The sequence below is a fragment of the Hevea brasiliensis genome, chromosome 10, assembly GCF_030052815.1.
Source record: "Hevea brasiliensis isolate MT/VB/25A 57/8 chromosome 10, ASM3005281v1, whole genome shotgun sequence".
NCBI lineage: Eukaryota > Viridiplantae > Streptophyta > Magnoliopsida > Malpighiales > Euphorbiaceae > Hevea > Hevea brasiliensis.
Window position 1 is genome coordinate 98,250,071 of NC_079502.1, and position 17,268 is coordinate 98,267,338.

The 17,268-nt window shown below is 38.8% G+C and overlaps 1 protein-coding gene across 1 annotated transcript; it reads left to right on the forward strand.

The window, feature by feature from the left end:
- The first annotated feature begins 14,019 nt into the window (after positions 1-14,019).
- Positions 14,020-16,751, forward strand: LOC110668200 (protein ACCELERATED CELL DEATH 6). Its single transcript, XM_058128408.1, has 3 exons — positions 14,020-14,905; positions 15,238-15,782; positions 15,884-16,751. The coding sequence occupies exons 1-3, from the start codon at positions 14,110-14,112 to the stop codon at positions 16,619-16,621; spliced, it is 2,079 nt and encodes a 692-aa protein (XP_057984391.1). The 5' UTR covers positions 14,020-14,109; the 3' UTR covers positions 16,622-16,751.
- Positions 16,752-17,268: the final 517 nt, after the last annotated feature.

The following is a 17,268-nucleotide window of genomic DNA, read 5'->3' on the forward strand; positions in this document are numbered from 1 at the left end:
ACAGTCATCAATCACAATATGTAAAATTACAGTTTAGTCCTTATAATTGACCCTTTTTGCAAAAACTACCCAAATAAACTCTAAAAATTCTAAAACTTTGCCCCGCGGTCCTTAGCAATATTACTAGGCTATTGCAAAAAGAATCATAATTTTCTGAGCTACCACGAATATTTTATGGATTTTTAATCCCATTTAAGCACTAGAAAATTACGAAAAAGCAAGGTTCGGGTTTACCTATGCCAATTCCGACTCCGGGGATGCGCTCGGGACATTTGACAATGGTGGGGTAGCCAAAATCTCATTCCAATTCGGAGACCTTTTCGGTAGCCGGTCTGTCTGGCTGGAAATTCACAGACCTGGACAACTGTCGGATTTCCGTGAATTGAAGGTACCTACACGAAGCCCATAACACGGGGGTTAGTATATAATTTTTACGGAATTTTCTAAGCTCATTTAATGCTCGGAAAAATATTACAAAGTTCTGTGGGACCCACCGAAAAACGATGTCAGAAAATTTTGAAATTTATATTACCGCGAAGCTCTCGACGAGTGGAGCGCTCTGGTACTCTCGATTTTCTCGTAGGGTTCACGGTTTGCAAGAAATCTAGCCTAAAAGTCAAAATGGGCTAAAATTTTCCGGACAAAAATTAGACAAACCACTCGATGGATTTTGGTGTTCTTGGTGTCTATGGAAAGCTCTCGATGTGTAGATGTTGTTTGACACAAGACCCGGCCCAATCAGTGGCCGAATTTCGGTCGGGAAGTCGAAACGGCGCGCACCCAGGTGGGTCTTCGCGCGTCGTTTCCGGCCGCTTGGAAGGTCGGCCGGCGGTGGGGAGGCGTCAGGGAGGTAGGGAGGCTGGGGAGGCAGCGGCGCGGCCTGGGGGTAAGGGAGGAGAGAGAAAACAGGAGAGAGAGGAGGAGGGACGGGACGCGCGGGGAAAGGGAAGAAAAGAAGGAGAAGGCCGGTTCGATTCGACCGGTCCGATTCAGTCCGGTTTGATTCAGTCGGTCCGATTCAAGATACAAAAACTTGAATTTTTACTCTGCCTTGGGACCGAATACGAGGCCCAAAAATTCCGAAAAAATTCTAGAAAACTCAGAAAAATTCGTAAACTCCAAATATATTTTAGTTTTGCCACGTGGTCTTTAAATTAATTTTTAAAAATCATCAAAGTTTTATATTTTCGGAAAATCAAACCCGATTTCGAAAATCTGAAAAATTTCAAATAATTTCCTAAAATTTAAATAAAATAAAAATATTAATATTACTCATAAAATAATACATTTAAAATTTGGGGTGTTACATTCTTCCCCCCTTACAGAAAATTCGTCCTCGAATTTTTACACAAGGCAGAATAAAGTACAGAATTACACATTGAATAGATAAGGGTACTTGCTACGCATGTCCCGCTCTGACTCCCAAGTGCACTCTTCCACTGACTGGCTCCTCCACAAAACCTTAACCATAGGGATCTGTTTTGATCTTAACTGCCTCACTTGATAGTCCACTATGGCTACAGGTTACTCCTCAAATGTCAAGTTTTCTTTCAGCTCTACTACATCCGACTATAACACATGAGAAGGATCAGAAATGTATTTCCTGAGCATGGAGATGTGGAATACAGGATGAATGTGGGAAAGGTTGGGTGGTAACTCCAACCGGTAGGCAACTGCTCCAACTCTATCCGTCACCTCAAAAGGTCCAATATACCGAGGTGCCAACTTGCCCTTCTTTCCAAATCTCATGACTCCCTTCATCGGATAAACCTTTAGGAATACGTAGTCGCCTACTGCAAACTCCACATCCCTCCGTCTGGGGTCTGCATAACTCTTCTGCCTACTGAAAGTTGTTTTCAATCGTTCCCTGATTAAAGGAACTATCTCTGAAGTGTACTGCACTAGGTCTACATCATGCACCTTTGCTTCTCCCATTTCTGTCCAACACAGAGGAGACCTACACTTTCTTTCGTATAGTGCCTCATAGGGTGCCATCCTTATGCTGGAATGATAACTGTTGTTGTAGGCAAACTCTACCAAAGGTAGCTGATCATCCCATTGACCTCCAAAATCCAAAATGCTCATGCGAAGCATGTCTTCCAGTGTCTGGATTGTCCTTTTGGACTATCCGTCTGTCTGAGAGTAGAAAGCGGTACTAAAGTTCAACTGTGTGCCAAGTGCCTCCTGTAACTTCCTCCAAAATCAAGAAGTAAACTGGGGCCCTCTGTCAGATATTATGGAAGCCTGAACTCCATGCAATCTGACTATTTCTCGAATATAGAGTCGGGCGTACTGTGCAACAGAATATGTGATCTTCACAGGCAAGAAATGAGCTGATTTAGTTAGGCGATCTACAATTACCCATATCGAATCATATCCTCATGTGGTACGAGGCAACCCAGTCACAAAATCCATAGTAATCATTTTCCACTTCCATTCTGGGATAGGGAGCTCTTGCAGTTTCCATGACGACCTCTGGTGTTCAAATTTCACCTTCTGACAAGTCAAGCATTTAGACACAAAGTCTGCTATGTCTCTCTTCATGCCATTCCACCAATAGTTATCTTTCACATCATGGTATATCTTGGGGGAGCCTGGGTGGACATTGTACAGTGTATAGTATGCCTCTCGCATGATTTCATTTCTGAAGTTGTCCATGTCGGGCACACATATCCTAGAACCTTGCATAAGGGCGCCATCATTGGCAAATCCAAACTCACCACCTTCACCCTGATGTACTCTTTCTATGATCTTCATCAATTGTTGGTCTCTGTGCTGGGAAACTCTGACTCTATCTCGCAGGTCTGGTCTCACTGAAAAATGAGCCAACAATACCCCCTCATCTGAAAGATCTAGGATTAGACCTTGATCTATCAACTCATGTACTTCCTGAATCAACGGTCTCTTCTCCGCTGATATGTGCGCTAAGCTGCCAGAAGATTTTCTGCTCAAAGCATCTGCTACTACATTGGCCTTCCCAGGGTGGTACTGGATGGTGCAATCATAGTCCTTTAGAAGCTCCATCCATCTCCTCTGTCTCAAATTTAAATCCCTCTGTTAGAAGATGTACTTCAAACTCTTATGGTCGGTGTATATCTCGAACACTTCACCATACAGGTAGTGTCTCCAGATTTTTAGTGCAAAGACTACAACCGCCATTTCTAAATCATGGGTGGGGTAGTTCTGCTCATGCCTCTTCTGCTGCCTTGAAGTATAAGCCACCACTTTTCCATTCTGCATTAAAACACACCCTAAGCCAACTCTGGAGGCGTCACAGTACACGGTATATCCTTCACCACTCATCGGTAGTGTCAACACCGGGGCGGTGGTTAGACACTCCTTAAGCTTCTAGAAACTCTCCTCACAATCATCTGTCCAAATGAATGGAACATTCTTCCGAGTTAATTTAGTTAGGGGAGTCGCTATCCTGGAAAAATCCTGCACAAAACGCCTATAGTAGCCAGCTAGACCCAGGAAACTTCGCACCTCAGTGACTGTTGTAGGCCTAAGCCAATCAGTTATAGCTTCAATTTTCTTGGGATCCACTTGAATACCTTCACTAGAAACCACGTGTCCCAAGAATGAGATGCTTTCTAGCCAAAATTCATATTTTGAAAATTTGGCATATAGCTGGTGCTCCCTCAAAGTCTGCAACACCATCCTCAAGTGCCACACGTGTTCTTCCTCGATCCGAGAGTATACCAAAATTTCATCTATGAATACGATGACAAAACGATCCAAGAATGCCCTGAACACTCTGTTCATCAAGTCCATGAAGGCTGCTGGTGCATTAGTGAGTCCAAAAGACATCATCAAGAACTCATAATGACCATATCTTGTCCTGAATGCTATTTTGGAGACATCCTCTTTCCTGATTCTCAACTGATGGTAGCCTGATCGCAGGTCTATCTTGGAAAAGAATCTAGCTCCTTGGAGCTGATCAAACAGATCATCGATCCAAGGAAGTGGATACTTGTTCTTCACAGTCACCTTGTTCAGCTGTCTATAGTCAATACACAACCTCAAGGACCCATCCTTCTTTCTCACAAATAAAACAGGAGCACCCCAGGGTGAAGTGCTCGGACGTATAAAACCCTTGTCCAAAAGCTCCTGTAGTTGCTCCTTTAACTCTTTCAATTCTGCTAGTGCCATCCTGTAAGGCGGCATTGATATGGGGTTTGTACCCGGCACAACATCAATGCAAAACTCTATTTCCCTTCCTGGTGGCAACCCTGGAAGCTCCTCAGGGAAGACATCCATGAATTCTCTGAGAACAGAAACATTTTCCATGTTGACACTTTCTACAGATGTATCTCTTACCAATGCCAAATACCCTCAACATTTTTCTAGCATTAATTGCTGACACTAAATTATATGGAGCTACGCTCCTGTCACCATCAAAGCTAAACTCTTCCACACCAGGTATGTGGAAATACACCTTTTTGTTCCTGCAGTCTAAAGTGGCATAATGAGTTGCCAACCAATCCATTCCTAATATTACATCGAAATCCATTACTGGTAGAGGAACCAAGTCTATTGGGAGGATCTTTTCATCCACTACTACTTGGCTATCCGGAAAAACCATATCTACATCTATGTTGTCACTAAGCGGGGTAGCTACAGACAAAGGGCATTCTAATGTTGTAGGGTTCCTACCCAATCTCATGGCAAACACTGGGGAGACAAATGAGTGCGTAGCACCCGGATCTATTAAAACACGAGCCTCATAGGAACAGACCAGAAGAATAACTACCACAACTGCATTGGAAAGCCTGAGCATCCTGATGGGTCAGGGTGAAAATCCGAGCTTGACCCCTACCCTGGGTGGCAGAACCTTGATACTGACTTCTATCTCCTGATCTGCCTCCAAATCCATGTCCCCCTTATCCTCGGCCCTGTTGGCCACTGAACTGACTGCCTGCCATGCTGGAAGCACCAGGATACAACTGACGAGGAACATTTGCAACAAAACCCTGTGACCCCATCTGTGGCTCACTGAACACTGGGCATTCCCTAGCAAAGTGACCTTGTTGGCCACATCTGAAGCATACTCCTAAACCCATCATACAAGGTCCTGAATGTCCTCTTCCACACTGTGCACAAGGTGCCAAGGAGGATCCTGAACCAGACCCAGAACTGCTGTATCCCGAACTGTGACCACTGCTGGATCCGTACCCTGGTCTGAATCCTCGAGATTTGTGTCTAAAACCACTCCTCTTATTCCTGCTTCTTCCTCTGTAATTAGTTTGGCCACCACTATCCGTAGTACCCATGTGGGGAACACCTGAAGAACCCTCTGCTCTATTTTTCTTTGCCCTTCCGCTGTCATCCACAGCATAGCTAATCTCAATCTGTCTGGCTCGATCAACTACCACATCAAAAGACTAATCAGACATCATGGCCAGGTTTGCATACCTCCTGTCAAGCCCCTTTAGGAATCTCTTCACCTTCATAGTTTCTGTAGCTACTGCTGTAGGGGCATACCTGCTCAGTTCCAGAAATTCTGTAGCATATTCATCTACAGACCTGCCATTCTGTCTTAAGGCCTCAAAGGCCCACTGCTTTTGATCTCTGAAACTTTCTGGTACAAATCTGTTGATAAACAGTTCTACAAACTAGGTCCACGACAAACCCTCCATCCGAGGTAATATGTAGTCATTCATCCATTGTCTGGGCATAGGCCCCATGACATGCTGCATACACTCTATAAGTCTTCTATCAGTCAACTGCAACTCTGTTCCTGCCTGTCTGCAGGAATCCAAAAACCGATAGGCATCATCTGACACATCATAAGTACCAGGCACCAACTTCTTGAAATTTATTATTTACTTGTAAGGTTCCCCTCTTGGTGCGATGGACTACTGCTGTTGAGGAGGATGGACCATATACTGTGCCGTCATATCGATGGTTCTCTGCAAACCAGCTAGAGTAGCTGTCATTGGGTCCATGGGACCCTGTGCCATAAAAGACTGATCCTGAACTGGTGGCAACTGCTCTTCTATTTGAGCAGCTCTAAGCCTCCTACCCCGCCTCCTCGGGCGGCGCCATCATCTGTCTTGACACCTCGTCGAGCACATCCGTTCTCGTGCAAAGGCGCCTCTCCTGCTTCTACTCATTTTCCTGAAATTCAGCAGCATTAGCCCACAAAATTCAAAACAGCATGTTACACAGCTTTATAAACTCATAAATATACATAATTATATGAAGCAGAAACTAGAAGCAAAGATGACAATGCAAGACGAATGTGGACCCTATTTTCCGCATGTGACTCCTAGTAGACTCTTCCTAACACTTTAGACAATTATTTCCTATGAATCTGGAGCCTAAGCTCTGATACCACATTTGTCACGACCCAACCTATGAGCCGGACCGGCACTAGGACCTGGGCCTAAAGCCCTTGAGGCCCGTAGTAAGCCTAACTATTCCTTAACCCAACTCTAAGGCCCATTTGGGCTCAATTTCAAGAATTCAATTGGACAGAGTCCGGCCATAAAGTGGACCTTTCAACGGGGAGTTTTTGACTCACCCAACCTGTAAACACAATATATAATCAATTGGGGAGCTCAGCTCACCCTCCACATACTCAATGTCATAAAAATAAATGGGAGCTCAGCTCCCTCATTCAGTCCAACAAACATACATATAATAATAAGTTTACAGGTCCAACATGACAATTTATATTACAGACCCACATCAAATAAAAATGTCTAACACATGCGGAAATCTAGAAGTTAACAGAATTATACAAACATGAATAAATGACCTGCGAAGGAGAAAAGCAGGTTAACCACAACAAAATCCTCCTCAGAGTCTAAAAATAATGAACAGGAGTGAGCGTTCAACTCGAGAGTAAAATATCAATTTTATCCATAATCTCTATAACTATCTAAAGCTAATGCACTCGTAGAGTGAAATGTAACATCAGGTAATTTGGAGCACTCACACACCCGATAATGTCAAACAATACATATATGGGAGCTGATCCCCTATATAGCTCTCTTATTCTAACCTGTGCCAGCGAAAAACTCAGCTCAGACTTCCACTTAATAAACCAAATCGGGGTTCCAGCGAAGAACTCAAGCCGTGTCTACCCCGAAGGACCGGGTCCCAACGAAGATCTCAAGCCGTGTCTACCCGTCCAGTCCATAGCCAACACCACACCACACGCACGCCAACTCACGCATACTGCTCCAAATTACCACAACAACATCCATGGCACTTAACAGTTATGAATGCAATATAAAATGTGCTTAGAGTTTAACTACATAGATATTTACATATAAGTGATGCATGGGCATGCTTGAACATATAATAATATCGAAATTACAATTAAAATTAATATTTTGCTCACAGACTTAACAGCAGTCACTGTGGCGGCTGGGCGGAGGAAGAAGGCTGTCCCGGCTCATCTGATAATTTTATTACAATTATTTAATACAATCGACTCAATATAAACCAAGAAAAGACCAAATACGTCCTAAGTCGTGCCGAAAATCCAGCAAAGTCTCCCCTATACATAGGACCTACCCAACCTGCAAATGGGTTTAAAACACACTTCTATATCCACCAACCATACACCCACAACTCAATCATATCACACAACCCCTCCTGGGCCCATCCAAACAGTCATCAATCACAATATGTAAAATTACAGTTTAGTCCTTATAATTGACCCTTTTTGCAAAAACTACCCAAATAAACTTTAAAAATTCTAAAACTTTGCCCCGCGGTCCTTAGCAATATTACTAGGCTATTGCAAAAAGAATCATAATTTTCTGAGCTACCACAAATATTTTATGGATTTTTAATCCCATTTACGCACTAGAAAATTACGAAAAAGCAAGGTTCAGGTTTACCTATGCCGATTCCGACTCCGGGGACGCGCTCAAGACATTTGACAATAGTGGGGTAGCCAAAATCTCGATCCAATTCGGAGACTTTTTCAGTAGCCGATCTGTCTAGCCGAAAATTCACAGACCCAGACAACTGTCAAATTTCCTCGAATTGAAGGTACCTACACGAAGCCCACAACACGGGAGTTAGTATATAATTTTTACGAAATTTTCTAAGCTCATTTAATGCTCAAAAAAATATTACGAAGTTTCGTGGGACCCACCGAAAAACGATGTCGGAAAATTTTGAAATTTATATTGTCGCGAAGCTCTCGACGAGTGGAGCTCTCTGATACTCTCGGTTTTCTCGTAGGGTTCACAGTTTGCGAGAAATCTAGCCCAAAAGTTAAAATAGGCTAAAACTTTTCGGACAAAAATTGGACAAATTGCTTGATGGATTTTTGTCGTCTTGGTGTCTATGGAAAGCTCTCGAGGTGTAGATGTTGTTTGACATAAGACCCAACCCAATCGGTGGCCGGATCGGCGGGATTTAGGCCGGGAAGCCAAAATGGCGGGCGCACGCAGGTGGGTCTTCGCGCGTCATTTTTGGCCGCTTGGAAGGCCGACCGGTGGTGGGGAGGCGTCGGGGCAGTGCGCTGGCAAGGTGGGGAGGCTGGGGAGGCGGCGGCACGGCCTGGGGGTGAGGGAGGAGAGAGAAAACGGGAGAGAGAGGAGGAGGGACGGGACGCGCGGGGGAAGGGAAGAAAAGAAGGAGAAAGCTGGTTCGATTCGATCGGTCCGATCCGGTCCGGTTCAATTCGGTCGGTCCGATTCAAGATACAAAATTTTGAATTTTTACTCTGCCTTGGGACCGAAAATGAGACCCAAAAATTTTGAAAAAATTCTAGAAAACTCAGAAAAATTCGTAAACTCCAAATATATTTTTAGTTTTGTCACGTGGTTTTTAAATTAATTTTTAAAAATCATCAAAGTTTTATATTTTCGGGAAATCAAACCCGATTTCGAAAATCTGAAAAATTTCAAATAATTTCCTAAAATTTAAATAAAATAAAAATATTAATATTACTCACAAAATAATACATTTAAAATTTGGGGTGTTACATTGATACACTTGCCACTTTGCTTCTCTACTGGCACTTTAAACCTCTTGAATGCTCCAGAAGCTTCAGAATTGAGTTGAAGAAAATACACCCAGCTCATTCCGCTATAGTCATCTGTAAACAACAAGAAATACTGACTTCCTCCAAAGGATTTAGTTTTCATAGGGCCACATAGATCAGCATGCATAAGTTCTAGACTACTTGAAGCTCTCCATGATCTACCAATAGGAAATGGTTTTTTACTTTGTTTCCCATATACACATGCTTCACACAAATCTACTGATTCAATGTTAGGTAACCCAGACACCATTTCTTTTTGATGCATCAATTTTAAACCTTTTATGTTCAAGAGCCCATATCTTAAATGCCAAATTTTAGATTCATCTTTTCCTTTAACAGCTAAAGCATGCTTTTCAATACAAGAGATTTCAAGAGGAAATAGCTTGTTTTGAGTCATGCATACCTTAACTACAATCTGGTTTGTTTTCTGATCTTTGATCACACAGGAAGAGTTTTCGAACTATATTGAGAAGCCATTGGCCACCAATTGTCCTACGCTCAATAAATTATGTGTTAGACTGGGAACAAAAAATATGTTGTGTAGGAGCTTTGTATCTCCACCGCTATTGACTGCTACAGTGCCTCTTCCTTCCACCTGCATTTGTTTATCATCTCCAAGCCTCACCTTGATCTTATAAGATTCATTTAGCTCTTTAAACAACGAATGCAGACCTGTCATGTGGTTAGAACAACCACTGTACAAAAACCAAATGTCACCTGAAACTTCTATTTTTTCAAGTTTAGCCATAAAAAGCTTGAATTCCTCCTCTTCTTTCTCCTCCTGTGCATAATTCACTTGTTGATCTTTGTACCAACAATAAGCTTTTATATGACCATATCTCTTACAATGATAGCATTGAATGCCATTCTTGTTATTTCTTTGCTTATTGGACTGCCTTTATTGCCCATCAAATTGACCTCTCTTCCTCTGCCACAACCACGACCACAGAATCCTCCTCTTCCATGGGTCCAAGGTTGTTTGTCATACTGATTGAAGTCTTCTTGTTTGTTTGAAGATTCTCCCTTCACATTGAAAAGCCTTCTCTTCACTTTGTTCCATTGTGTGGTTCAATCTTGCTTCATGTGCTTGTAAGGATCCCATCAATTCTTCAAATGAAAATACAGACATATCCTTGGATTCCTCTATGGCAACGACGACGTGACAAATTTCGAGTTCAGACTCCTTAGAACCTTTGCAATAATTGTTTGATCCTTAATTGTCTAACCAAAGGATCTCATTTTGCTAACAATTGCAGAGACCCTACAGAGGAAGTCCTGCATTGACTCCTCTTTCTTCATGATTGATGTCTCAAAATCTCGACGAAGAGATTGCAATTTTACAGCAATAACTTTTGCATCCCCTTGAAACTCCTTCTACAAAATTCTCCAAGCTTCCTTTGCTGTAGTTGTTGCCATAATCCTTGAAAATATGTTCTCATGTACCACTTGTTTGATAAAGAAGAAGGCTTTTGAATCCCTTTGAGTTTCACCATCTAGATCAGTGTATCCATTCTCAACCAAATCCCAAAGGTCTTGAGATTTAAACAAAGTCTTCATCTCAATACTTTAGAATTCGTACTTCTCTCCATTGAAGACAGGTATAAGAGGCTGAGAGGAAGAGATAGTGTTTGCTGCCATCACTCAATCTCTCGTGTTTCTCTCGTAACTCACTTTTCTCAATTGCCCAGTGCAAGACCCAACCAAGCTCTGATACAACTTTTGTTAGGAACTTAGAAGAGTTTTTACAAAATTCAAACATTGAAAGATAATAGATAAGCACAAAAGTTTCTGTTGGAAACTTCTCTCTGCTATGTTTTTATTTGATACTAAGACTGCCTATTAAATAGGCAAAAAAAGACAACAATAACAAACTAATTCAAAAAAATAAGGAATCACTTAACATCATGTGCATGACTCAAATAACAAAAAAGAAAACATGGAACACAGTAGGAAAATAGGAACAGAAAAACTGAAGTTTGAATCAGTTCTCAACAAAAGATAATATCATGATTTCAAGGCTAAGCTAAATTGCAATTATTAATAGTATGAGAACAATTTTATGATGATATTTTAGATTTAAGTACTAAATTTTATTGATAAAAAATATATATTTTCATTATTGATGATCTACTATTAACGCATCTTTAACTTTAATGCCATTGTGATACACGTTCATCATAATTAGTTCCAAAATGAACCAGGCGAAGAAAGTTAAAAAGAAGTGAAAATAGCAAGAAGATCAGTAAAGTGGAAATCTAGAAAAGAATTAGGTTCCAAACTTCTGCAACTTTTTAAGGAAAAGAGAGAAAGTCCACGTCATTTTGCATCGTCCAGACAGGTCATATATATAGAGCTTCTTCTGGTGGCAGCAGTCCTGGTTGCCGGGGCAGGTTTTGCTGGTCCTGGAGGTAATGGTGGTGGCAGTTCTTCGACCACCCCTCAACCCAAAGTCCTACTGAATTTCTATTTTCTATTTTTTTTTTGTCAGCATTGAATCACAATCCACGAATTAGTGTAGCGTCATGGTTGGTTGGTGCCTCCATTGACCAAATATCCATGGTTTCCTGTTAGCCATGGAGAGACATTGCTGAAAGCAGCAATTCAGAAGTGCACCTGTTGTAGAAAGAATAATAAGAGGAACTAATATGTGTAGCTTGCTGAGATGGGGGAAATTTTTTCCATGAAAGGAACAACTAGAATTAAAATTCATATAAATAATATGTTTTCAAAGTACCAATGCCAGTAATGTATTTTGATCCCGTTGCAAAAAGGGTTAGGTTCTTAAATATATTAGAAATATTTATGTATGCACCATAGTTGCAGCCACTAACAACTGCTCTCCAGCTAACAAACTTGGTAAGGGTGGCTTTGGTTCAGTTTATAAGGTGCTGCAACATCAGAATATTTATTGGCTTTACAGGGTTTTATCTCTGCTTGTTGAAAGATTTATGTTATCCTGATAATGATCTTGATATTGTTGTCTAGATTTATACCAACAATACTTCATTTTTTTTTATAAGCCTGGTATCTCATTGCCTTAGTAGCATGACACAAATCTCCCCCTTCTAATTGAATAGGTGACTAGTGAGATGTGTAGGTGATGCCGGTGGCTCATCTGATCGGTGCAATGTTCCTCTCTCTATGTGCAGACACCACCAGCATCTCAGCCTAATTTCATCTCTTGATGACAGGTTTATATAGTCCTGAACATACCCTGGGCATTTGTGCAATGGCTTCAACAAGCAGACATAAGAGAAGAGTACAAATCACTAAATTATCTAGCTTCTGAGATGGTTCAATCTGTGTTTTAGTACATATGACTTATGCATACTATTCTTAACACGAACCGAGGTATATACTAATGGTAAAGCCATATCATATAATTGTTAAGGCAATACCAAACTTATTTAAAGATTTTTTTTTTTTATTTTGATTTTGGTATCTGTTTGATTCAAATTCAACGGTTCATTTTCTTTTAAAATGAAAAAAAATCTTGTTTGTCTCAAAACCAGATGAATAATTTTGATATAATTCTTATTCAATTCATTCTAGCTTGAGTTAAAACAAATTTAACCTATTTTGATCTAATCTAAATTAATATGATTTTCATCTGCCTATAATCAGGTCTATAGTAATCATTTTAAAATGAAAAATAGTCAAAAACTTAATAAAATCTTTATATAGATATAACCTCCAAACTTCCAAATAAAATTGACACATCTACTAATTTTTTCTTTTTTTTTTTTATCAAACTGACACTCTTCTATTGAAATCTTAATAATCCTTATTAAGTAAACCACCTACATACTTAATTAAAAATTAAAAAAATATATATATTCACCCAGAATAACAATAATTTGGAAAGCAAAATCTAAGTCTAATTAAAGCATGAAAGATGAAATATATTGGCAATCTAATGAACACCTTTTTCTTTTACTTTATGCTTTTATAATATATATATATATATATATATATATATGGACTAGGTGAAATTAATTATTAATAGATCAGTAATTACCTAAATTAATTAGTATTTTAAAGTACATCACAACAACTGTTCAGAATAGAAGTGATCAAATTAGAGTTTTCTATAAAGTAGGCTCAACACTTTTGCTTTAATAGCACTTATTTATTTATTTATTTATTATTATTATTATATAAGAAAAAATGAAAATAATTTTTTTAAAATATATATATTAAAAATTTTTATACATAATTATAAATAAAATAATTACAAGTTAAAAAATTTATAAAACACATATGTAATGTGTATGTGTTTTAAATACAAAATTAGCAAATGTAAAAATATATAATGCAATATAAAATTACATATAAATTTAAAGAAATATATAATTCTTTTATTGAATTCGGGACATACCCTGATGGGAAACAAGTAATTTTCCTTTCAACTTTCTTATTAATCCTTTATAATTAACTAGTTTAAAACAATAAATAAAAGAGATGAAACTGTAGTATGAACAATTCAAAAGAAATATTAAAATAATAGCATCTTAAGCTCCAGCCATTGACAGATAAGTTTTTAACAAATGTAAAGAGGAGACAAACATTTTTTTTTTCTTTTTTACAGGAAATTTTATTCTTTAACAGGAGATCCATCTTTGCCTTTTTCTTTTTCCTTTTCTTTTTCTTTTTCTTATTCTTCCTGCGTCAACTTTTTTGATGACTTCATTGAGAAAAAAGCAAAATGTATCTCTAGCCCCTCACAATGGATGGGATAAACCTAAAAATTTTTTTTTTTAATGGAAAATGAGAACTCAAATTTGAGATATGCCTTACTTATTAGATAAATCAGAATAAGTAAACTAAATGTTTTTAATTTTTCATTGTCTCATGTTTGTTAAAATTTTGAACTCGAATTTATCAATGAAATTGTTGGAATTGTAACTAATTAATGATTCCTCACTTATTTTAATTTTTATATATTTTTTTCTTCACTCTTATATATATATATATATAAGTGCACACAAATTATAAGCAAAACCTTCTCTTGTCCCTTCTGCACACAAATAAGCAGAACCTTCTCCTTGTGTCCCTTCGCCGCCTCAATAGAAGCTTTCAGTGTATTTAAAGCCTTGATGGCTCTCAGTATACATGTAGATGAAGAAGGAAGTTTAGAGCGGAGAAGCAAGCAGCTACAAGAATTGATGATAGCAGTAGAAGGAAAGCCAGAATTGGAACAATCCGTGCAACCTGGCTTCATAGATCAAGACTTATGTAAAGTAGTAAAGGAAGGCAATGTGGACAACTTCCTTGAAGCCTTGGCAACAGTTTCAAAAAATCTCTCTCTGCGGTCCATCTTTGATCAAGCAGGCCCCTCGCAGAATTCATTGCTCCATTTGGCAGTGAATTTCAACAAGAAAGATATTGCAGAACTCATTGCCTGTCATTTTCCAGAACTTATTTCCAAGCGGGATGTGAAAGGCAATACTGCTCTGCATTTTGCTGCAAGAATGGGAATCCTGAAGACCGTAGAAATTCTTGTAAGGCATGCAAATGAATTATCTACTGCAGATGTTTCAAGCTCATCTTCCTCTACACCCAAGAATGATCCAAATAAGAATCTAGAAACAAGCAGTTCTAAAAATCGATTAGCGATGATGAAGAATAAGCTTGGAAACACTGCTTTGCACGAGGCCGTGATGAATGATCACTCTGAAGTGGCTCGATTCTTGGTTCTTGAAGATCGAGAAGTGTGGTATTTTGAAAACGAGCAAGGCTGGTCTCCAATGTGTTTGGCAATCATAAATGGAAATCAGGAGATTCTTCGTTTACTATTGGAATTGCAACCTCCAGCAACCCGCTATGGCGATGTACTCTCAAGGCTACAGGGAAACTCACCAGCTCATGTTGCCATATATAGAAGATGTTCTGGTATTTGTCAGCAGGAATCACATTTCTTTTCTTTCAACATATTATAAATAGACATATGCAAGTGTGTGCTTGTGATCTATATCATCATTCCTTGCTAATCTATTATTATTGAGAAATTCCTAGGTAGATTAATTTATTTTACCACATCATTCATAAACTATATCAATTAACTACAATGTTATTATGACATGTTATGATAGTGATGGATAAACTTGTCAATTATTTATAATTATTCTTCAATTGTAACGTGGCAAGAATTTCTCACTATTACATGCCAACAAAAAATCTACCTTTAGAAACAAAAAAAAATTGTCATATTTTTCACTTTTTAGGTATGTTGGAAGAGATGGCGAATGCAATTCCTGAACTTATACTGTTCAAAGATGCATATGGGCGAACTCCTCTTCACTGCGCAGCACAAATTGGTGAACTTGATGCAGTTGACATCCTTGTAAGAATATCTAGATCAATCATCTTTGAAAAAGACAATGATGGCTATTTTCCAATTCACATTGCTTCCAAATGTGGTCATATTAAGGTAATAAAAAAGCTGGTTAAGTGCTGGCCTAATCCAGAAGAGCTGCTCACAGAAGAAGGTAGAAATATTCTTCATATAGCAGCCATGAATGGAAAAGATAACGTGGTGAGATACATATTGGCCACTCCTGAACTGAGGAAGATTTTGAATGAGAAAGACAACAATGGAGACACTCCATTACATTTGGCAGCAGGTTACTGTCATCCTGGAGTTGTGCTTTCTCTCACACGCCACAAGGAAATCAACTTGCATGTTCGCAACAATGAAATGTTAAGTCCTTTTGGTGTTTTTGCGATGTACAAGATCTTCTCCTCATCCGAAGAGATAAAAATGCAATACGTAAATCCTTCTTCTTCTTCTTCTTCTTCTTTTCGTAATTAATCATCAGCTAATAATAATTATTATAATTTTTTTATATATATATACACATGATTGTACAGTCTATAACAGGCGCTGCTTTAAGTTCAGCCGGGTGTAAAATGTCTCATTTATTAGGGATACACAAGGAAAAGCGAATTCCTCGCATGCATCCAGAGCTATCAAAAAATGAATGGATGAAGGAGCAAGTTGCAGGTATGTTAACGGCAGGAACACTTGTGGCCACAGGCACCTTTGCTGCTGGTTTCGCCTTGCCCGGTGGTTATAACCCAGACAAAGGAACAGCAACACTGATAAACAATCATATGTTTCAGTTGTTCATGATTTGCAACACCGCCTCTTTCTACTGCTCCATCATCTGCCTTTTGTGCTGTGCTTATTCAATGCTCGCTGATGTCCATTTAGCTGCAAATGCTTTTGACAATGCAAAGATAACTTTCGGAGTAGCTCTTTTAATGATGTCCCTGGCGTTCATGGCTGCATTACATGCAGTAGCAGGCAACCTTTCTTGGCTCGCCTCTCTCACTCTCATCATGGGAACCATCGCTCTTCTAACCATCGCTCTTGTCGTTCTTTTTTTCCTCTCCACAGTAATCATTTTCCCAAGTGACTGGATTCTGCCTCTGATGCGTTTTGTCTCCTACTACATCCATCGACTAATGGTTTTCGTACTTATGAAACACTATCATTCTGAACCTCCTGCTTACTTATCAAAACAATCCAGCAGCGAGAATATGAATGAAAAATCTAACGACATGGATGAAAAAGAAGCTATAAAACAAGTAGGAATTGAAGAATAACTTGCTTAATTAATATGTGTGGAAAGCAAGTTTCTAGAGATTATTGTATCATCATACTATGAGATTGTTGTAAGTGTGTCATTTACATGCGCGTGATGTGTTTAATTTTATCTAATTAATAAACAAAGTTTCTTTTTAATTATTTGATAAGAAGTTGAAATTCATTTTTTCTAGACGCCACAACAAGTTTCCTTCCCCTTCACCCAATCTGGCAAGATAAAAACTAGTATAGATGGTACTCGGGTAATTTGGTTTACTTGAACTAATCCAATTCAATCTATTCGATCAACAATCTAGTTTTAATTATCTAGTGAAAAGAAGAACAATCCTAATTTTGCATTAAAAAAAATGATAAGGGCAACTTATTAATATTTGTGTTGTAAATTTATGGAAATTTAAGATAATCTTGAAGCACCAAAAGATAATACTACAATTTATTCCTTAAAATTGATTCCATGTATTTGTGAAGAAAAGAGCATTGATCCAGAGTATTCATGACGGACGGCTAAGATATTACTGATTTTTGGATAAAATATCAATCTGAAACTTTAATAAAACTACAACATCTGAAAGAGACTGGAATTTTTTTTACTGAAATTCCGAATATCCATTCAATTTAGAAAACACACATTCTTAGAAAATAAAAT